General features: G+C 47.1%; 1 protein-coding gene across 2 annotated transcripts in view; it reads right to left on the bottom strand.

Moving 5' to 3' along the window:
• DMXL2 (Dmx like 2) overlaps positions 1-23,286 on the bottom strand; it is a 1,907,871-nt gene extending 1,884,585 nt beyond the window's left edge. For both annotated transcript variants that reach the window (XM_078684818.1, XM_078684819.1), the window contains exon 1: positions 22,974-23,286. In XM_078684818.1, the coding sequence (XP_078540944.1) occupies positions 22,974-23,060 (87 nt within the window). In that variant the 5' untranslated portion in view covers positions 23,061-23,286. The remainder of the gene's footprint in view (positions 1-22,973) is intronic.
• Positions 23,287-23,527: the final 241 nt, after the last annotated feature.

Below are 23,527 nucleotides of genomic sequence, written 5' to 3'. Positions count from 1 at the left end.
CTGGAGGCTATTAGCCTCCTGCACTAAAGTCAGTTAGGTTTCAGGCCTACTGAAACTGCTCTGCTTGTGGTAACCGAGTATACCAGAGACACCCTTGATGCGGGGGGGCAGGTGGTGCTAATATGGGTAGATCTATCTGCAGCCTTTGACTGAGTCCCTCGCTCCAAGCTCTTTGCCCGCCTTCAGTCAATTAGACTAGAGGGTCAGGCCTTGCAATGTCTGCCCCCCTTCCTTAGTGGCAGAGGATAGGGGGTCTGGACCCCACCATTCTCCTGAGGGTCAACAGAGTTAACAGTGGAAGTTCCTCAGGGCTCCGCCCGAGACCTATTTTGGTTAGCTTCTATCTTACACCAATAGCATATCTGGCCGAAGCCTGTGGGGCCAACAATATTACATATGAGGACGACACAAGCTACTAGTCTCCTTTAAAAAAAAAGGAGAAGAGACTGCAGTGGATTTGATTAAATACGGACTTGCTACTGTTTTTTTTAAATCGGCTGGCCCACAACCAACTGAAGCATAACACAGATAAAACGGACATTTTGTTCTTCAGCCACAATTTCTCTGCAGCCTGGCAGACCTTCTGGATGGATGGGGCCCCCCTCTTGGCCCACAATCAGGAATTATCAAGAGCTTGGTAGTCAAATTTAATAACCTCCTGTTCTTCCAGCAACAAGTCAATAAGGTGGTGGGATCCTGTTTTTGCCTATGCCGTATACTGAAAAATGTGTCTTCACTTTCTTTCTCTCTGTTAGGAAAACAGTTATCCAGGCGTTCATGATATCCAGACTAGATTATGTAAACGCCCTATACTTGGGTCTGACTGACTACCTGATTAACCGACTCCAGGTGGTACAGAATGCAGAAGCCCACTTACTAATCTCCTGCTGAGAACATATGCGTCTCATCACCTCCAGTCTCTCCACTGGCTCCCAATGAGGAAGCACATTTTGTTCAAAGCCCTGGTTCTTACTGTAGGAGGCTGGCTCAGAATATGGTGTACACCTGTTGGTGAGGCACCCTCTACTGAGTCCAGGGAACCCTTAGTGATAGTTGTAGTGGTCCCTGATAACCAAAGCTCTCAAGGGCTAGCTGTAGAGAGCAGCTAAGGCTTATTCAGGAGGGTGTAAAGCAAGTGAATTACCACACAGTAAGTCAGTGAAGCTTACACACACGAAGGGACCACACCAGTGTTAGAAAAATACCTTGTATTGTTTATACACTAAAGCTACTTTGGTATATCTCCTACACAGAGACATAAATACACATAGAAATATACTTCAAAATAGGCAAGTAGAGCAAATAAAACTAGGAGGGCACTAATGGAGGGACACAAACCATATACTAAGAAAATGGAATGGGGGGTAAGTACCAAACCAGGACTACCACTCAAAGAACTAGAGAATGGGGAGGGAGGGTAGGTAAGGGGGGGAGGGGGGGACAAAACCACCACAGGTAAATAACTGAGTGTTGCTCAGCACCCGTGTGCACAGGTGATAACCCGGGTCAATGTCTATAGGATAACATGGGGAAGTCGGAGTTGGAGTTCTGCTAATTCAGGTCCCTTCCAAGAGGACCCTGGGGAAACCCTTGGTAAACAGTAAGGTTGGATGACAACCCCACCTGTGGATACCAAGAGAACCAGTACATCTATATACCAGGGAGCCGGGGGCATAAGTGCAAAGTGGTGTTGGGACTGCCCGTTGACGTCAATAGGAAACCTCAGAAGTCCAGCTGTTAAAGTCTTGTGGACCAGATTGATGGAACCCAGTCAGTCATTATCGTTAAGGTGCCTGCAAATGCAAGGGAATGACTCCCTTACTCCAAGGGAGATTCCTTCTTGCTATCTTTTTGTTCTCTCGGTTTTGGGTGGGGGGGGGCCCTTTTGTTTAACAAAGGTCATAATACAACAGAGAGGGATGTGGAATTCCTATAGCCCGACGCCCAGGGCATATTGTTTGGGGTCAAGGGCAGCAAATTTTCATATGTATTTTGTCCTTGTGATAAGTAGGCCCAACCCACTGCAGCATAAACCCTTTGGCTGCCAGTTTGCAGTACCACATGATGGATCAGGGAAGGGCACCGTCTGCAGTTATGGTAACTGTTAGAACTGGGGGTCTCTAGTTGGCAGAGGTAGGTACCACTGTCCAAATAGGGACCCTTGCTTCTAGTCAGGGTAAGGAGGAAACACTCTTAGATAACCTGTGCTCACCCTCTGGGTAGCTTGGCACGAGCAGGCAAGGCTTATCAAAGGCAGTGTGTAAAGTATTTGTACCAACACTCACAGTAACACAGTGAAAACACTACAAACTGACCCCACAACAGTTTAGAAAAATAAAGGTATTTAATCTAAACTACAGAAGACCCAAAACGACAAAAAACCAACATACACAGTTCAAGAATATGGTTTCAAAAGAGTTCTTAGAGTTGCGATAAAATAATCCACAGTTACGTGAAAAGTTCACAGTCACGTCACGTTTAGCCAACAGTACCTTTAAATGCGAGAAAGTTCCAAAACAGAAACTGGTGCGGCGGAAAACAAGCGATGCGTCACTCCTGAGACCCTGGGGAGGTGATGCGACAGCCCCGCTGGATGTAGCGGGCGTGATACGGTGACTTCGGTCTGTATGGGGAGGGATGCGATACCTTGTATGGATTGCGGTGCGGAGGTTCCGTAGTGAAAGAAGCTTGCAAAGGCACGAGGCGATGATCTTTGGAGTAACGACGATCTCCAGGACGACGATGCGTGGACCAGCAGTGATCTTCCTCTCGCAGCACCTCGATGCGATGGCTCTTCAATGACACTCGCAGCGACGTGATGCGGTCCTGAGGCAAGCGGTGCGACGATCTCACCCAGCGATGACAGGCCCTGCAACGACACTCGCAGCGATGGTAATCTTTACGCACCGGTCTGGTGCATCCCGCAAATGAAGGATGCGATGACTCTGGCAGCGGCAACAGGCGCTGCGACGATCTCGGCCTTCGTAGCGGCAGGAATATCCTCGCACTGTCGGGATGCGCTCCCAAGCGAGCAATGCGACAAAACTTGCAGAAAGTCTTTAAAAGCTTGGTTTCCAGCTTCCCAACACAGGTACAACTTCCAGAGGCACCACAACTAGCCCAAGCACTCTAGGAAGGACAGAACTCTCTCTGCAGAGTTCAGGGAAGCTGGGGTGAAGTCCTTTTGTTCCTGGGACTTCTTAACAGGGACCCAGCTCTTCTCAGGCCTTTGGAGATTCCTTCAAGCAAACACCAAAAGCAAAGTCCTTCCCCTCCCCTTGGCAGCAAAGCAACAGCAGGTCAGTCCAGCAGAGCAACAGCAGGAGAGTCTTCATTCTTCAGTTTCAGCTTTCTCCTTGGCACAGGTTCCTTCTTGATTCCAGGATGATCTAATTTTCTGTAGTCAGGGGTCCTGTACTTAAACCCCTAAAATTGTTTGATCCCTTTGTGCAGGAGGGCTCTGAGCCTGGTCTTAACCAGTTCTGGGTGTTCCTTGAGCACTTTGTTTTCCTGGCCTCTCCTTTCCTTTCAGGGAGAGGGGCAGGGTCGTCAGCCGCCCAGCAGGAGGTGGAACCAGCATTGTGGAAGGCAGGCATAGCCCTATTCAGGCCCAGGTGCTATCCCCTCCCACCACTCAAGATGCAGATGCAGTCATTCAGCCTAGGGCTGACTCAGCCAGCCTCCTGGTGGCTCCCAGCCCCTGTCACTCTCAAACCAGACAGACAATTCACAAACAGGCCAAGGCACACAGAAGGGTCAGACAAGAGAACAGCACTTTCTAAAAGTGCTGTTCTCAAACACAGGATTTAAAAACAATCTTGGCAATTAATACGGTAGCCTGTATCGCTACACAAGGGGTCAAAAATATGTAATATTCTTGCCATGGAGAAATGTGACCTGGACACATACATTTGGATGATGTCCGCATATAGGGAGACATGTTCCTTTCCCCATATCAACGAATCCCTGCGGGTATAAGGCACCAGTGGCTCCAAAGCCCGGGCAAAAATGAAGGGTGATACTGGACATCCTCTGCAATGTAAATGCCCTGGACGTTGCTCCGTTGACTCACCCGAGCCATAGGTGCTTGGTAGAGCAGTCTGGTCCACTCACAAAATAATAGGCCGACACCCAGTCTAGTTAAGCTGGTAAAATTATATGGCCATTCTATGCTGTCAAATCCTTCTTATTATCTTGATGCAGGCACAGTCCTTGGTGACTCTGGAGGATGCACAGACACAGAGGTTGCTGAACTTGGAAGAGCCTGGAGATAAAGTTGCAGTAGGAGTCTTGTCTTGAAGTTGCAGAACTTGGAAGAGCACGGAGATAAAGTTGCAGTAGGATCTTGTCTTGGTTCCTGGCTCAGCTGCAGCAGCAGAGTTTGGTGCCCAACAGCAAATTAGTCTTTAGACAGATCTTCAGGAGAAGCCAGTCAGTTCCTGAAGACGAAGGCCAGACACAACTAAGGACTCCACCCTACTTCTACAGTTTCCCACCTATCCGGAGGGGTCAGGGATACTACTCTGATGAGTCAGATGATTTCAGGGGCCTCTGCCCATGTAGGTGTCAAGATGGCAGATGCAAATGGTCACCTGGCAGAGCTCTGAGCACCTCCCAGGGTAGGAGCTTGACGCATGGTGGACACTCCCCAGTCCTTTGTGAAGTTTTGGGCCAGAGCAGAAGCCAAACGCTCCTGGACTGGGCAAAACCGGTTTATGCAAAGAGAGCACCAAATGTGCCCTTCGAAGTAGTCTGGTGGAGCTTGGGATGCCTAAATCTAAAGCCCCGTCACTTCTCAAACAGGGTCTTCATAACATCTTCAGCTGGATGACCACCAACCAGCTGAAACTGAACGGAGCCAAAACGGAGCTCCTCCTGCTGGGTAAACAACGGGACCTATGGAATTCCGTCCATTGGCCTTCCCAGATGGGAAATCTCCCATCACCAGCCACTCAGGTACGCAACCTAGGGGTTATTTTGGACAGCTCCCTTTCTATGAAACAACAGGCCAATAAAGTTGCTGGCCTCTGCTTTACAATCATAAAGTGGCTCAAGAAAATTCTGTGGATGCTGCCCACCTCCACCCAAAAAACAGTGGTCAATGCCCTCATTACATCTAGGCTGGACTACGGAAACATCCTATACCTTGGCTCAAACAAAGCTGTAGTATGGCGGCTGCAACTTGTCCAGAACTCTGCCGCTAGGCTGCTATGCAGAATTCCTAAAACTACCAGTGTGTCAAAATGCCTTCATGACTTACACTGGCTCAGAGTAGAGAACAGGATTAGATTTAAGGCCCTCAATTACATGTTTAAAATAAAGGCAGGTACGGCACCTAAATACCTGCAAGCTTTAGCCCATTCCTACACTCCCAAACGCAGTTTACGGTCAAAATCAGCAGCCAATTTTTGTGTGCCCAGGTATAAACTTGCAAGAATGGGAGGAAAATCCTTTACCCAGCTAGGACCCAAGCTTTGGAACACACTCCCTCCACTCATTCGCAAAGAAGAAAACTATGCCAGGTTCGGGAAAAACATCAAAAGCTGGCTGTCCGAACAATAACGTGAACGATCCTGCGAACCGCTCACCTTTTTTCTTCTGTGCTGTATCTTGGCGCCGGAAAACCCTTTTTGGGTAGCTGTGCGCCTTATAAGTGTAAAAAATAAATAAAATAAATAAATAAAGGAGAGGTGGCTACACCTCTCCTCTAAAGAAAATCCTTTTTTCTGCCTTTCCTTACCGGATTTAAGCTCAGCAGCACCAGGGCAGCAACCCTAGCTTGCATGCACTCTAAAAGGCTACACAGAGCCCCCCAGTACATTGTATCATGCAACTAACACTGGATCGGTGTAGCTGCATGATTGCAACACGTTTGATACCAAACATGACCTGGTTCGGTGAAGCCATTATGTGGTTGGACATCGCGACTTAGCTAGTGTCTTCACAGCACTTACAAAGCCAGAGAATAGACTCCAGGTTTTGTAGGAGTGTCTCAGCTCACGCAGGGACATCGTCACACTTAGAATCATGCACCCCGGCTGTGCGGGGACTGGCATTTGGCTGGCGGTGTGCGTGGACTGGCGCTTGGATGGAGGTGTGCGAGTAGTGACTTGCTGCTGGTCACTACACACTCTGCTAGCCAAGCGCCAGTGTATGCAGTCCGTCAGACGTCTGAATGCCAAGCGCACAGACTGAAGTACCCCACCACAGCCATAGAAAACCGCAAAGCCAAGAATCGGTCCTCAACACAAGACCAAGACAGACGCGAAGAGGAGCAGAAATGGCGTCACTGCACCGGTGCTAACCAGGGCATGAGAAGATCTAGCCCCGAGAAAAAAAGAGAGTGAAAGGGTCCGAAACGGTGCACCCACCTGAACTACCAAGCCAGGTTAGTGCTAAGAGTTTGGGCAAAAGAGAGCACTAAACCGCGAAACAGCTAAAAAAAGACTAATAAATAAATTGGGCAAAAACGAAACTGAAGGTGCACACTGGCAGTGGCCATCACACAACCTCAGGACGCAATAAAGTAGGCGAGAACGCGTGGAAAAAAAACTCATAGGAGTGCCTCCTACACCGGAGGAACATCCTTAAGCACAGCCCTAGGAGCCGGTGAGCCCACGTACCTGAGAGTGCGAACAAGCAATACATATCGAAAGGCAACTAGCTAACAGGGTATACGAAACTGAAAGTGCACGCAGGAAGCGGCCATCTTTGCTACCCACCAAACATAAGAACAACCATGGCCGATGGCGCGCACAACGAATCAAAGACAACAAGACAACGGTGAATACGAAATTGAAGGTGCAGACTACTAGCAACCGGCGTAGCCAAGATCAAGGCAAACGGCCACACGAAGCTGGAAGTGCCCGCATAATCAACCTCCCATGCCCACACGGTCCTACCCAGTGCGGTAAAGTAAGCTAACAAGAATAGAAGGCTAACTGTCCGACCCAGGGCGCAGATTAAGGGGAAAACGGCCAGCACAGCGAAGACCACATGAGAAATACGAAACTGAAAGTGCATACTGGCAGCAGCCATTTTGGCCGCTACAAGCCCGGCGAACAAGCAGAAGGCAAAACGAGCGCCTGCACAGAGGGAGAAGTAGCTAACAGGCCGACCCAGGGGACGCAAAGCAAGAAAAAGACGGCGATTATAGCAGCAGCACCGCGGGGCATACGAAACTGAAGGTGTACACTGGCAGCAGCCATCTTGGCCAGCACACACGTACCTAACACTACAAGCTCGGCGAAAAAGCAGAAGGCAAAACTAGCGCCACCACAGAGGGGGAAACAGTTAACAGGCCGACCCAGGGGGCGCAAAGTAAGAAAAAGACGGCGATTAAAGCAACAGCACCACGGGGCATACGAAACTGAAGGTGTACACTGGCAGCAGCCACCTTGGCCAGCACACACATACCTAACGCTACAAGCTCGGCGAACAAGCAGAAGGCAAAACGAGCGCCACCACAGAGGGGGAAACAGCTAACAGGCTGACCCAGGGGGCGCAAAGTAAGAAAAAGACGGCGATTAAAGCAACAGCACCACGGGGCATACGAAACTGAAGGTGTACACTGGCAGCAGCCATCTTGGCCAGCACACATGTACATAACGCCACAAACTCGGCTAACAAAGCAGAAGGCAAAACGAGCGCCTGCACAGAGCGGGAAGCAGCTAACAGACCGATCCAGGGGGCGCAAAGTAAGAGAAAGACGGCGATTAAAGCAACAGCACCACGGGGCATACGAAACTGAAGGTGTACACTGGTAGCAGCCATCTTGGCCAGCACACACGTACTCAACACGACAAGCCCGGTGAACAAAGCAGGAAGCAAAAAGAGCGCCTGCACAAAAGGGGGAAGCAGCTAAACAGGCGGACCCAGTGGGCGCAAAGTAAGGAAAAGACGGCAAATTAAGCAACAGCGCCTCGGGACATACGAAACTGAAGGGGCACACTGGCAGCAGCCATCTAAGCCAGCACACACGTACTTAACACGTCAAGCTCGGCGTCCAAACGGAAGGCAAAACGAGCGTCTCACAAAGAGGGAGAGCAGCTAACAGGCCGTCCCAGGGGGAACAACCCAGAAATACGTAGACCAAAACAGCAAGGGTGCACGCTAAGAACTGATCACCTCATCCAGCACCACCAGCGGAACTGGCGGGAGCTAAAACAAGAACAAGGGCCATCCGAGAACCGAGCAGGTACAGACTAGACCGCCAGCACACGAGCAAAGCCACACCGGGTCCAAGAGGAGAGCAATCCAGCTCAGCAACACAACACAAGGGAGACAGATTGGACAGCTACCTAGCCAGAAGGCGCCTTAGCGAGATGTCCAACCAAGAAGGGAAGGAAGCCAACGAAATAAAGAAATACAAAAACAATCCTGACTCGCCCTTGAAGCTCAAAACCGACACAACGCTGGACACAATCCTCAAGAAAGTCACTGAAGGCAACAAGGTTGCCAGATCCACCAAATAAACTATCGACAACATGCAACTAGAGCTGGCAGCCATTAGAGCAGACCAACACAACACAAACACTAGGATTGTCTCGGCGGAAGTGAGAATCAGCGAGATCGAAGATGCCAACACGAAATCGAGCCGGGCCTGCAGTCAATCTCCAAAGCCACCAACAGCCTACAGAAACAGCTGGCCGAACAGGACGACCGCACAAGAAGATGCAACATAAGACTTATTGGCGTACCAGAAGGGGAAGAGGACAAACCCGGATCCTGCGCAGCCCTCCTACAGGAGCTCATCCCGCATATCACTGGTCTCAGCTTTGACAAACATTTCGAACTAGACAAGGCCTATTGACTACCAGCGATGGAACTCCAAATCGCACGTGGCCCCCACCCGATTATCTGCAGACCCCTTAGATCGCAACAGACCGAGGCAATATTTGCAGTGGCCAGGAAGAACCAAACACTAAAGTGGAAAGACACCAAAATAATAATCACCCAAGACTTCTAGCGCCAAACTGTCGAAACAAGGAAAGGCTTCCTAGCTCTGCCGGACAAAATGAGGAAAGACAATATCACCTTCAGCTTTGCAGGCCCGGCAAGGCTGAGAATCGTGGACAAGGGGCACCCACTAATCTTCAACGACCCGGGAGAACTGAGAAGACACTTACGAGGTCCCCCGGTGGAAGACATGGAGTCGCAACGCACAGAGACGGCGAAGAGAAGAGCATCATCGGACAACACGAGTGTAAGCGACCAGGCCTGCAGCGGACAATAATCCAGGCACACAAAAGAGCACTAAGACACGTTCAACGCTTCTACCTCAAATAACATTCTACCTCACGGTATAGCCTGTATCTAGATCAGGTCCGCACGATAAGACGCTCCCGTTCCCCAGGGTGGACACTGTCACCGTATCTGCAAACTGACACTACCTCAACACCCTGGGAAGTCAACATGGCATCAACTCCTGTATGGACCAATTGTATATCCTTTTCTGATATTCAGGGGTTCGTGCACGTCGCAAATTTCGCAGACAACTGTAACCCTTGGGGGGGAGGGGTGGGGGAAGGAACTTTGCTGTTGCACGCCCATCTATCGAAATGCGGGGGGGGTAGGGAGGGAAGGTGGGGGGGGGGTAGACCAGTACAGACTATTTTTTCCTTTTTTCTTTCTTTCTCTACTTCTTTCATTCTCAACGGACACACATACACAGCCATCACGCATTGCAGACAGTCCAGACGGGGCACGCGGGGAGGTACCAGGAGGGGGGCGGATAGGGCAAAATGCATAGGAGCCAACCATACAACACCAAGCATGGGCAATAACATACATTCACGATGACAACGCACAACGACCCCCAACTACTATCTGACCTGAAGATAACCGTACTTAACGTCAAAGGGCTCAACCACCCGATAAAAAGGAAGAAGATAATGAACTATCTAACCAAACTAAAAAGCGATGTATATGTCCTGCAGGAAACAAAACTTTCTAAAGAGGACGCACAGCGCCTAAAGGCGAGCTGGGTTGGACTAAACCTGTGCTCACCAGCCATACACAAAAAAAGAGGAGTAGTAACGATAATAAATAAGAAAGCCAGACTGACCTTACTCGAACACCAAGCGGACGAAGATGGACGCCTGCTAATCACTAGCCTGAAGCGGGGGGAAGAAACGATACACATCGCCAACATCTACGGCCCCAACACGGAGGACCAGTGGCGGTTTCTGTGCTAGGGCGTCGGGGCTCCGCCCCCTTTACTTTCACCATAAAAAGGAAAGCAATGTGCAGTGCTAAATCTGCGGTTTTCGTTGTATAAAAATACATATATGCACACATACAAACTTACTTGAATTGGGGCCTTATCTTTTGCACTGTCTACCAGACTGTCACTTCCGTCACAGTGCTTTCCCTAAAATTACGTTGCTCTCATGTAGAGAGTATTTGCCGGGCTGAAAATCTCTCCGCCCTGAGGCGTGTGAGGTCATCAGCTCGGCAAAGACCTTGCATCAAAGGCCAGTCCCCACCCCCTGATGACGTGGAGGTGAAGTTAGCCCTGGGCGTTGGAGACACAAGCCCTGTAGCGCTAAGCCTCCACGTCAATCAGAATGGGGTTGCATTTTCTCCAAATCCTTTCCCAGCTCGTCATATGACCCACCCTGTGACGAGCTGGAAAGGGTGTGGTAAAGGCTGCAGGCAGGATTGTATGATACTGCGCAGACTCGACTTGAGTCTGCTTCCCGCCGCATAATATTTAATCCTAGAAGCCATTTTCATTCCGGGCCCACCAGCATGTGTCTGTTCAGAGAGGCACATGAATTACTGCCAGTGTCAGGCCACTGAGACCAGCTAGACTCGTGCTGGTGATGACGGTCGGTGAGGGATCAAAGGACAAGGTGCTGCTTGCGCACTACCAGGTTTGTACCCTGTGTCTGAAGGGAACCTTGCAGATGTGCTGTATTAGTAGTATGGGGTAATGTGCTAGCACTTTCCGTTGGAAGATGTCAGAGTTTTATTGCCGTTGCCGAGCATATGTTTTTAGTAGACCCCCTGGGTGTTTGTCATTAGGAGAGGGACAATAGGGGCAGAGGACCTGGTGAGGTGTACAATGGCCCTGGTTCCTTTGAAGTTTTATTGCTTGTTGTTAACACTGAACTGGTCTTTACGCAACACAATACCACACAGGATCTCAGAGATGAATAAAAAAATCGACACCATCCTTCATTTAGTGATATAATTAATGCTTATGAACAGAAACCTATTTCGATTTACAGATAGGGTTGTTCAAAGAGAGAGGTCCGTGCCTCAAACAGTATGGTAGTAAAAAGGGTCGAAGTTTAGATAAAGAAAAAACTTCACAATGCATAGACTGCAACTGGGATCTGTGAATGATGGTTTGTTTACATAAAAAAACAGAGGAGTCTGAGTCGCATGACCTGGCTTGGCTTGAAGGCAACTTCCCTCCAGTTCAGCAGCCAGATGAGGTAAATAAAAAAAGCCAGCTGTGCTCTGCCCATTTGCACTTAGGGGCGTTAGTGATCCAAATCATTAATTGTGTTTCGTTATTTGCTTGAATTGGAAATAGGAATGTGTGCGTTTTTATTGGGGGTCGCAGGCTTGTGTGGAAAGGTGTTGCATTCCATACTATGGTTTTATTCTAATAAATGTTTTCTATAGTGTGTATGTTCGATCTCCAGACAGGACAAGAATCCTGATCTCTGTCATTGCATTTCTGCCTGTAAACTCAAGGGGTATGGACAGAATGAATACATCTGACCAGATGCCTGAATAGACCGCAGCAGAGAGATCCAGTTTACCAGAGAGCGTGCTGTATTGTTCATCGCCTGTGTTACGAATTCCATACAAAACTGAGGCCTTCGTGCCAAAACAGGAATGTTTTTGATAGCTCAAAACAAACATTTTTTAGATCTGTTTTTGCATTTGATTCATTCAAGCTACAAAGCATCAGAGTTTGTCATTGGAAAAATAACTACTTTTCATACAAAGCTACTAAATCAAACACATCATCCTTAACTGACAGAAGCATTGCAGTTACAAATGTGGAGTTCAATATTTGTTTGTCTGTCATAAAATTAATTCCTAAGTGGAAACAGGCACAGCAGCACAAGACAGAGAGTTGTTTCTAACTATTGCATTTTCCTGACTTTCAGAAAGTGGTTTAATAATTCCCTTGAGGGTGAGGGAGTCTCTCGGTACATCTTGAAGATCCAGATCACAGAGTGCACTGTGGTCTAACAAATCTGAGGTCAGGGTGTGGCTGCTTCATCAAGTGGTCGAGGTGAGCCCATTTCATCAAGTGGGATTAAGGCGCATTGGAGCCAACTGCCTTCAGAGGGCTCCCCTTGTGTGGGAATGAAAAATTAAGATACTGTGATTCCAGGGATGCACTCTGACTGTTCCTACGGCTTACAGCTAGTGTCTGACTGTTTCGATCATGCTATACCTCAGTGACAGCAAGTTAACTGCTCGCTGCTGACATCAGTCACTAAGGCTAGAAAGCAGGCAGGACTGCCCATGAATGACACGAAAACTTTCAGTGTGATTTGTTAAAACGCATTTTGCTTTCTGGAGTGGCCCTCATATGCTGAAAAATATACACCTACTGGGCTTTTGTAGTAGTTTGGTACCACCACTAAGTGGAATCATGAGGTCTTAACTTGCCATAAGGAAACGTTAGGATGTGGGACTGACATAACGTGTCTTCTCCCCCACCTCCGAACAAACCCAGCCCCGCCACTCACAAACCTCACCAGCCGCCACTGCGGAGGACGAGTCCTTCTGGGGAGCAGTGGGAGACAAACTCGGCAATCTACCCCAGGAGTAACTACTGATAGTAGCAGGGGACCTTAATCTGGTACTAGACCAAAATCTAGACAGACACCCACAAAGGACCAGCCACCAAACACAGCCCCAACACACACTTAGGAACCTATGCGCGAAACACCACCTCAGTGATCCATGGAGACTCCAGAACCCAGATGCCAGAGACTACACATTTTACTCTCACCCCCACAACTCGTACAGCAGGATTGACTACATCTTGATATCAGCCACTCACACTCACCTCAGAGAACACACGGAGATTGCACCAAGAACAGTGTCCGACCACTCCCTCATTAGCCTAACACTTAGAGGTCGCCACAACGACCCAACCAGCTGTAGATGGAGATTCAATAGCGATGTCATTAAGGACCCGACCACTGCAGCAGCCATAGAGGAAACCATTAAAGAATATCTAGAAATTAACGACAAGCCAAACATAGACAAGGGTGTACTCTGGGATGCTATGAAGGCCACAATAAGGGGGAAAATTATAAGCATCAAGGCCAAAATGAACAGGGACAGGAACAAAACAATAGCAGAACTAGAGAGACAAATCAAAGACCTAGAGATGCACCAAAGTGTCAACCTAGCAGATAAGAACACACTAACTAACCTGACTAGGAAAAAATATGAACTAAATAAGATACTAAGCGAGAGAGCGGGCACATGGATCAACAAGTACAAAGCCATAAATCTCTGTTCAGCAAACAAAGCTGGGAAGGCCCTGGCCTCCTACCTTAAAAGCAAGCAAAGACAACAAGCCATAGCAGCCATGACCGACACCAACAAGAAATCTCAAACATCCAATAAAGAAATTCTCAGAGTGTTCAAAAAATTCTAAGAGGTATTATACAAAGAGGACAAAAACCTCAACCCCGACGGGGGGGCAACCCTCCTTGGCGAACTTAGCCTACCCAAACTAACAGAGGCACAATGCGCATCACTAGAATCTGAAATAACAGGAGCAGAAATAGATCTGGCAGTAGCGGCCCTAAAAGACAATAAGGCACCGGGTCCGGACGGATACACAGCCAAATTTTACAAACACTTCCTCCCCCATATTAGAAACACACTGAAAGAGGTTTTCGCACACTGCATCAAAGCAGGGAAGATGACAAACTCAATGGCAGAGGCCAATATCATAGTCATCCCCAAAGAAGGCAAAGACACGCAATTTCCGCAGAACTATAGACCCATCTCTCTAATTAACGTAGACTGCAAAATATACGCAAAAATACTAGCGGGTAGACTCAACGCGCAACTCCCAAACCTCATACACAAAACGCAAGTGGGCTACCTTAAAAACAGACTATCCCAAGACAACACTAGACTCCTCTGCCACGTAATTAACTGTGCCTCCTCCCACACCAAACCAGCGGTGATGATCGCGCTAGACGCAGAAAAGGCCTTTGACAGAGTTTCTTGGCCCTTCATTGACCAGTGTATGCAGAAGTTCGGCCTAGGTGAGAAGTATAGGTCAATGGTCATGGCCCTGTACAAGGCACCCAAAGCCTGAGTCGTGGTTAACGGTGGCACATCAGAGGCCCTATCCCTGGAAAGAGGAACCAGACAAGGTTGCCCACTATCGCCGGCTCTATTCCTACTGACCCTAGAACCCCTTCTGACCATGATCAGGAACAATACCGAAATCAAGGTGGTGGAGGTCAACGGGAACACGGTCAAACTAGCAGCATATGCCGATGACATACTCATTGTGACAGAGAACCCCGAACCCTCAATAGAAGCACTAATGAACACCATCGAAGTGTATGCCAATGTAGCAGGGTACAAGCTTAACAGAAGCAAGTCTGAATGCAAGCCTCTCAATGTTAACACCACCAGGGAGGTGTAGGAAACTCCAGCCTACTATGGCAGAAGAAGGCACTTAAAAACCTAGGTATCTACTTTGACAGGGACCTCAGGTCAACACTGGAGCATAACGAAAAATCAATACTAAACAAAATAAAGGACAGACTTGACACGTGGTTCCCCAAGTAGGTTAGTTGGTGGGGCAGAGTAGAAACCATTAAAATGATGCTAACTCCGATGGTCAACTACCTGCTGAGTATGCTGCCACTGATAGTCACGGAAGAATTCCACAAAAAACTGAACACAATGATAAACTCGTTTCTCTGGAGGGGTAAAAAAGCAAGGATTAGCCTCCAGAAACTCAAGCTCAGCAAGGACCTAGGGGGGCTTAACGTCACAAACTTTAAGACTTTCCAAACAGCCTGCCTGGCCAGGCAAGGCATATACTGGCTCACGCAGGAACAGGGTTACACACCTCCCTGGCTGGAACTAGAGATAGCTCTGATGGAAGGCATAAACCCGGCGGCCCTCCTCACGGCTAACAAACATCCGGCAGCCACTAACATAATCCTCAGAAACACCAAAAAGGCCCTCCTGCAAGTAGACAAAAGAATGGAGAAAAGTATAAAAAACACAAAATACGAATCCATTTGGTTCAACACTAAAATTAAATACAAGAACAGCATACTTAACATAACCCCATGGCTCCGGCGTGGTATCCACACCCCATCCCAACTAGAGGAACGAGGGTCTACTGCCACCTTCTCCAACCTACAAAAGGGGCACGACCTCCCAGACAGAACTATATAACTTCCTCAAAATCAAAGCGGCCATCACTAGAGCAAAACTAAGCAAAGAGGTGCCAACAATACACCAATACATGTCAAATCTCAATAAACTCGGACACCAAACATCACACCTCTACAAATTACTTAGGGCAAAAACAACAACTTTGAACAAGAAAGTCATGGATCACTGGGAGACACTAAACTAGGGGCAGTTCAGCGAGAAAGAAAAGGCCCTCCTCTGGGCCTCAGCAAGCAGGCACAAAGTCACCTCAACACTAGCTCAAACGAAATTCTGGCTCCTACACAGGGCGCACTGGACTGCGGCGCGCCTAGCAGCGGTCGGTCTAACTGACAACGACTTATGCTGGAACTGTCAGAAACAGAGAGGGGACCTAGAACACATAATAGTCCATTGCCCTAAAGTGAAAAACTTCTGGGGGAAAGTAACAGAGTTCATCCACAATGTAACTGGGTACACTCAAAAAATAGATCTCCTCAGCATAGTGCACGCATTCACGGCACCGCAGATCCAATCTGCCAATGACAGGAGCCTCATTGACCTGCTCCTCACGGTGGCAACCAAGACAATACTATCTAACTGGAAAGATACAGGGAGGGCCACTTTCAAAGTATGGTTCAACTGGGCCACCTTCCTAAGGGGAGCAGACAACATAACGAAAAACCAAACACCACAAGTTGGACGCAGCAATGAGATGTGGCTCTCCCTGGACAAATACCTTGCCTGACAAAAAACGCGCCGTGAAATGCCCATCTCGGCCCTACACAGACTCCCTCCACCCCCCCCCCCGTCTGCAAAATCGCGCTGGCCATGAAACCTCTATTCATCGCACCTGTGTCTGTCTTTTCCCTCACTCCCTCTCATCTCTGTCCTACTTACCTCTACACACGATCTTTTCTGACCGTAGGGGGCAACGCATTTGACCGGTATATAAAGACAAGGACTCAAGCAGCCTATGTATAACCAGCTCACATGCGCCATAACAAGCCCTTATGTATTATTACCGATAAGTATGTATACACTTAACAATGTTGCCTTCGATCGGCTTACTCTGTACTGTCTTTGTAAAAACTTCTTCTAATAAAATCTTTTGAAATTATATATATATGTATAGATACATTTTGAACCTTACCCTCACCCTGGTGCCAAATCCAACCAGTATGTGTGTGTACTTGAGGATGGGAAGTAATAGTTGTCTTGCTTAACTTTCTCTGCCAAGGCGTACATTGTCTCTAGGGAAATCTATAAATTCTAGTTATTTTTGTAAACTAAAAACCCAGGGGAGTACAGGGTAGTGTGCCTCTTGTGGATCTCAACAAGTTTTCTTACCCAAAATGCCCTGCAAACCTCAAAATGTGACTGAGGTCACACAATTTCCTTGAATTACTGAGCCATATTCTTCCAGAATCATAAAGAAACCACAAATTTACTACCACCCAGTGTTACTCCAGGTCTTCTGAAAAAAATGCTACCTCATTTGTGTGGGTGGGCTAAGTGCCCGCGACAGGAGAGGGCCCAAAACGTATTGTGGAGGCATAAAAAAAATCATCAATCACAAAACAACCGAGTTACCAAACCCAGATATTTCTGAAAACTGGACACCTGGAGGAGTCCAAGGTAGTGTGTGGCTTGCATGGACTCCTCCACTTTTTCTTACCCAGGATACCCTGCAAACTTCAAATGTAGTTAAAACAAATCACATATTTCTCACATTTCAGCATGGGATCACGGTGCGGCACAAATTTCCTACCACCTAGCGTTCCCCCCGGTCTCCGGACTAAAATCATACCTCACTTGTGTGGGTGGGCCAAGGGCCTGTGACTTTGAAAGGCCAAAAACACAGATTGAGGGAATAGCACAGTGAGCTCGAAGAGCTATATTTTTTTTATATACATTTTAGGCTGACTCTGCATCGGACACCCACTCAAACGAGGTATAATTTTTATCGGCAGACCTTGGGGAATGCAGGGTGGTAGGAAGTTTGTGCTGGTGATCCCAGACAGAAATATAAGGAAAATGTGATTTCTTTTCGCTAACGACCCCTTGCTAAATTCGAAATGTTGTCTACTTTACAGAACTGTATAGCTTTTCGGGATCCATTACTGGTTTCACACCTATTTGTACAACTAACTGGAAGAAGGTTAGAAACACAAAAAATAAGATATGTCCTAGTAAAATGCCAAAACTGTGTAGAAAATGTTGGTTTTCTGACGAATGTTTGCCTGCTCTTGAAAGCTGAGAAGATGGTGATTTTAGCACAGAAAACGCTTCCTTGGTACTATTTGCAGGGGGGAAAAAGGTGCTTTCTTCTGCAGCACTTTTTTCCCATTTTTCCCCCCCCCAACAAAACAAAAAGTAGCTGTATTTTGGCTAATTTCTTGGTCTCATCCGGGGGAGTCTACAAACCCTGGGTACCTTTACAATCCTCAGGATGTTGGAAAAAAGGTTGCAAATTTGGCATGGATATTTCATGTGGAAAAAAAGTTACGGGGCCTAAGCGTAAACTATACCAAAGAGACAAAATAAAAGCCGAGGCACAGGGGAGGGGCCTAGCAGCAAAGGGGTTAAAAATTACATTCTAAAGCAGGTATCTTTAGTAGCTTGCGAGTTGCTGGTAGCTCTCCAGCTACCTGTAGGTAGCTTTCCTGTGTGCAGCCTACTAAATTAGATGATTTTGCTTGACTGCGTAATACATATATGTATACTAAAATGGAAAAGTAGGACAAAAATGTGTTTATTCAAAACCTGTTTAGAGAAAAATTATTGGATTTCCAAATATACTTAAAGCCGATATCTCACTGTTAATGATGAGGCTTTGGGGAGTCTTACCATTAGTATTAGGACCTTGGGGCCAGGGACATTGAACATATATCTATTATGTATTATCCATATAGAGGCATTCCAAATTAATAAAGACTTTTCCCTGCTGGGAAGTCAGCCTGAGGCTCTGAGGGGATCATCGTAATCTGGTATGACAGGATCACTATTAGCACATTCAAATTATCAGTAGCTTGGTATGATTTTTATTGAACATACTTATCTCTTATTACTGAAAACGTTGGCGCCCCTGTGCTAGAACACTCCGCTGATACTACCTTTATACTACTTCACAAAAAGTATAAAATATTTCTCACTATGAAGCTTCATGTTACTCCATAGATTAAAGTCTATACTGGCTCCAAAGCTGCCTTTATATTGGGTGATTAACCAATTGCACTTATTTTCATTTCTTTCAGGCAGAAGGGACCCTTGTGAAAAGGCATGTTTCTTCTTTAACTCCCTATCCATCCCTCTTCTTCACAGCACGGGAGCCCCTCCAACCTGCCCTACTATGAAAAGATGTGTCTGACCCATTTTCCTTGCTAGCCTTTGAAACCCTGCTGCACAAGGAACAACTCCCAAGTACTAGGGCGGCAGTGGTTAGAGGGAGGGGGTGCTAGAGAATATATATTTTCTCTGCAAATAACTACAGGTTTCAGGGACGTTATATTTAAAATTAGCATTTAAAAACGTTAGAAATTCACTGAAAAAAAACCCACAGGTTTCAGGGATGGTATAGTTAGGAATTGGCATTTAAAGAAACCTTGGAAATTCACAGGGAAAAAAGGTTAGAGGGACATTACAGTTAGTCTGACATTTCACTCCTACAAAACCAGAGAAATTCAGCTGTTGTAGTTTGCTGAGCTATAACACGCGCCCCCACAATGCACTACTTATGACCTCATATATTACATCACTCATGACATGGTCAACTGCAATGTGGGCACCCCGGGACAATGCTGGAGCCAGCCCTGGGGGGTGGCAGACCCCAGGGCCATTGACAGCTCCACGAGGGGGGCCGTTACTTCTAAAGCCCCAGGGAGGTGGTGGGTCCCCAGGTGGTGTTGGGTGGCTCGAGCACCCCAACACTTTATTTTTTAATATAGCCCCGGTGAGGTGGCGGTCCACATGGCTGTGGTGGTGCTGCTTGCCCCTCACATTTAACAAAATTAGCCCCAGGGAGATGGTGGTCCCAGGGGCTACGTGGGGGGTAGGAACCTCCCACACATTTATTTTCAAAAATAAAGCCCCAGGGAGCAGGCGCACCCCAGAGCTGAATGAACTGAGCTGAATGAACATAGCCCCAGGAAGGCGGGGCTACTGGGGCACGCCTGGGCCCCTGAATGTAGTTTGATTACCCCTGGGACCTGGCCCATCCAGTGGCCTAATTAAATGGAGCATGGGAGTCCTGCTTTGTTTTTCTTTTTTTCGGCCGTATTTGTGGATCCAATGTGAATACCGCAGAAAATGTAAAAAAAAATATATGCTTTTTTTGGCCATGGGGGTTCCTGTTGACTTTTAACCTTTTTTGACTTTTTTTCTTGTGGCTCGGTTCAACCGAGTCACAAGATTGCTGCCAACACTTCCTGATTTGAAGTGTTGGCAGCCAATCAGATCTGAGGCACAAGATTGGGAAGGTTCGCGGATCCTCTGCAGCATTATTTGTATATCTGAGAAATCTTTAAATTTCTCAGGAACTACTGAACGGATTTGCAGCATTTAACAAAAAGAGTGCACAATGGACCATGCGCTACCTTTCTAACAAATTTGGTGCAATTCCATTCAGCAGTTCAGGCTGTAGCTGCGTCAACAGTTTTCTTTATGGAAATTAACATGGAGAAAAAGCATTTTGGGGCGCCCCCTTTTTCTTGGCCCCCGCTTAACGAATCCCCCTGAAACGTTCAACAAAGCACCTGAAGTGAGTGGGCAATTAGTTTTCAAATTTCATAAAGGTTCGTCAAACGGCGCCAAGGATATTGGCAAAAGAAAGAACGCTTTTTGAATAAAAACAAGGTCCGAACTAGAACTACCTACTGGCGACTGCCAGTAGGTTATATATCTCAAAGAGCAGTAGAAAGCCTGCTTTGTGGCATCAGGCCTAGGTTTGCTGGCCTCAAGAATGAGCAGAGTGGATCTTTAGTTATCACTGGTGCTGCAGAATTATGGAGATAGTCAGCTCCATAAGGCAGTAGCAGGTACAGTTCAACTATATTTCAGGGTTCTGAAGGGCCCGCTGCATCACAATTATGAATCTTACTTTAAAAAGTGGGCATATTCTCCTTGCTAGCATTTCGGCACCATGCAGGAGCTCTTTTTTTCGGAAAGGGACGGTCAGACCGCATGTTCCAAGACTGAAGTGATGGTGTGGCATGGTGTTGAAGGGGTGAAAGAAGAAGACGAGATAGCCTACATTTCAGGGCTGCAGCTATCATTTTTACAGCAGGTGTAGTTACATTGGGGCCCCAGGAGTGGAAGGGGCTCACAGCACCCCAATTATGCGGAGTTGTGTTTTTTGGTCAATTCTGTTTTTGTTTGATGTGTTCGCCCTTTTATAAGTCTTAAGAACTCCAGAAAAGGGCCCCTAAAATTATCAGATAGTCCATGCTGCCTACCCTGTGCCCCTCATCTCCCTCAATTATTTGCCATTTTTTTTGAGGAAGGCTCTAATTCAAACCTTTTTTCCGTGGTGGGAGGGGGGTAGGAGAGGTCTTTTGTAGGTTATAGGGGGTGGAAGAAAATGTGAATGAAAACTGACCCAACAGATAAAGGGGCCCTTTCTAAAAGCCCACCCGCCTGCAAGCAAATTTATTATACATATAATTTCACTAACAATCAAAAGGTCATGACATAACATCAGACTTAACATAACAGCTCACCAAAACAGTGAAGCAAGTTTAAAGGAGTTTAATTTATTTAAATAAAAATCGAAAGAATCCGTCATGATCGCTTGATGCACCAGCGGGCGCATTCTGCATAAACAGCCAGCCGACAACAGCAAAGCATGGGTGTCATGCATACTTCACAATCCTCCTGAGAGTAAGCCGGTCACTGCAATCAGCAGTAGTGCAACAGAAGTCGCCACAACCCTTCAGCATGCAGTATCAACAGATGTCGCGGGGGCGGAAGAAGACGCCAGCCAGCCTTCACCTTTTAATACCATAGCAGCTCCTGCGTTCGAGAGGCCTTTTTTCTTATCTTGTGTCCAATAGGAGACTGCGCAAATAAATATGCACCATTTTTAGGTCTGCAGTGTGCCTCAACTCTGTAACAGACTGAAGTAACAAATATACTCCATCAGTTTAAGGATCGTAACTCATAGTGATGCGAGTAGCACGCTGGAAAAACAATATTCAGTATCACTGAGATAACGTTAGGGCACAAATTCGCAGAAACTGTAACTGCAAAGGAATCCATAGGGGTTTGTTTTGCAGAAAGGAATATTCAAATTTCACCTTACAACATCAAGGGCCATTGTGAAAGAATCCGCATAAAATGGCTGGTCATGTTTTAAAATATAGACAAAACAACAGGACTGAAGACAACAATATCAAAAATAATTAGCACATAAATTTGCAAATAACAGACGTAATTTGAAAAATCATGCAAGCCTTAAATGCGTTGGCACGAAAAGAAAATTATTCTCAAGATATTCAGCTTACAGGAACACGTTTTGGGAGACTTAATAGTCACGGGGAAATGGAAAGGTCGTTTTGATATTCCCGTTACTTTGGTTTCATGGAAGCTTTAGCAACCGTGGTTACAGGACAGCTCTCTATACCGTAAAGTCCCACTAAAGCGTTCGTATCTGCGATGGTTTAGCATCCTATGAATTTGAAGGGGGAGTAGATACATCCAAAAAATGGCCAGATCTGATGAGTCAACACTGCTGACAATGAGGCCGCGTATCACGTTACACACCTTTCACTGGTTCTTCTCTTTTTTTATAACAATATTTACGCAGTAGAGATTTTAGGCCCATGGTTGTATTGGAAAACGTACAACTAAAAGTCCCACAAAGCTATTCTTTAAAAAGTCACAACAGGCAGGTGTCGTGCATCTCACGAGGCCAATTTGCAGCTTCAGGAGTCGATGAGACACTAACTGTAGTAGTACCAACCTTCCTGGTTCGATACCAGTGCATCTCATTATCACTTGCAACTATCACTGGGTTAAGTGTCAGGAAGAAGGCAAAAGCCCCTATGCAAAGTGCCAGCTTAATTCAAGCAGGTTACGGTCTGGAACAGGGCCACTCAGGCAAACCCTATGGATATTTCCAAGACTTCTCCGGCAGCTCGCAGGACCGTAACCTTGCATCTATCTGATGCATGTTGAGTGTAAAGAACAAAACCCAAAAAACTATGCGATGTGCCAATGCAAACCCATATTTAAAAAGTATCGGTGAAATGGCATCATGAGCTTCAACTTAGTCTGCCGCAACGGCAACTCTGATATCCTCTCCACACCGCGCCAGGGCAGCTTCTGCCGTCTGGGGGTCAAGTACCACCAGGGCATAGATAACAACCGTGCGCTTGGTAACGGCGCCTCGGCATTTAAAACTCGCCCAGTGTCTAATAGCATTACCCCCCGCCTCCCATGGTGGCAGTGAAGGTATTGCAGCGCTTGGTGGAAGGATAACCCTGAGCTCACCGGAGAACTGACGCTCCCTGACACGCAGCGAAGCTATTCTGTTAAATATTGGAAATCCCTGAAGCGAGGTGAAAGCTGCTTCTTACCGTGAAAGGAGTGTCGTTGAAGCTGCCAACGGAATAGCAGTTGTCTCCGGGGTTTACGGCGCCAGTGAGGACCTGGTGCAGGTGCATGGCGAGGAAATGGCGAGCTTTAATTATTCATCCATCCAGCGCGTCCTTTCTAAGGTGACCACCTGTTTATAAGTCCCATGGTCTGTCCGTAATATTAGAGTATAATGCCTTGTCCGTTATTTCTCCTTTAACGGACGTCCTTTGTCCGGTGATTACGGTAATTATGGTGAACGGGACCAGAGCAATAGCACCTCAATAAACCCGCCAATCAAGTAGACGGAAACATAACCCTTGGACTATGGGAAAAGTGCGGTGGCCTGAGATCGGCTGTGGGAGTTACTCTCAGTTGTTTATTGGCTGCAGGAACTCGGCTACTGCAGCGTGTCCTCTGATTCGTTACCACAATTCTTGCCCTACGTTCAATGGATAAGGGACTCCGCATATTACGCAGTAGCCTAGGACTGGTTTTGCGTTTTCATTGGCTGAAGGTTCACAGAGAGACTGCCCAACCCCCCGGTACAGTTAGT

This window comes from Lissotriton helveticus, chromosome 3_2 (assembly GCF_964261635.1).
Source record: "Lissotriton helveticus chromosome 3_2, aLisHel1.1, whole genome shotgun sequence".
NCBI classification, from domain to species: Eukaryota; Metazoa; Chordata; class Amphibia; order Caudata; family Salamandridae; genus Lissotriton; species Lissotriton helveticus.
The sequence above is the reverse complement of the archived record's forward strand: the minus strand, read 5'-3'. Positions and strand labels throughout refer to the sequence as shown.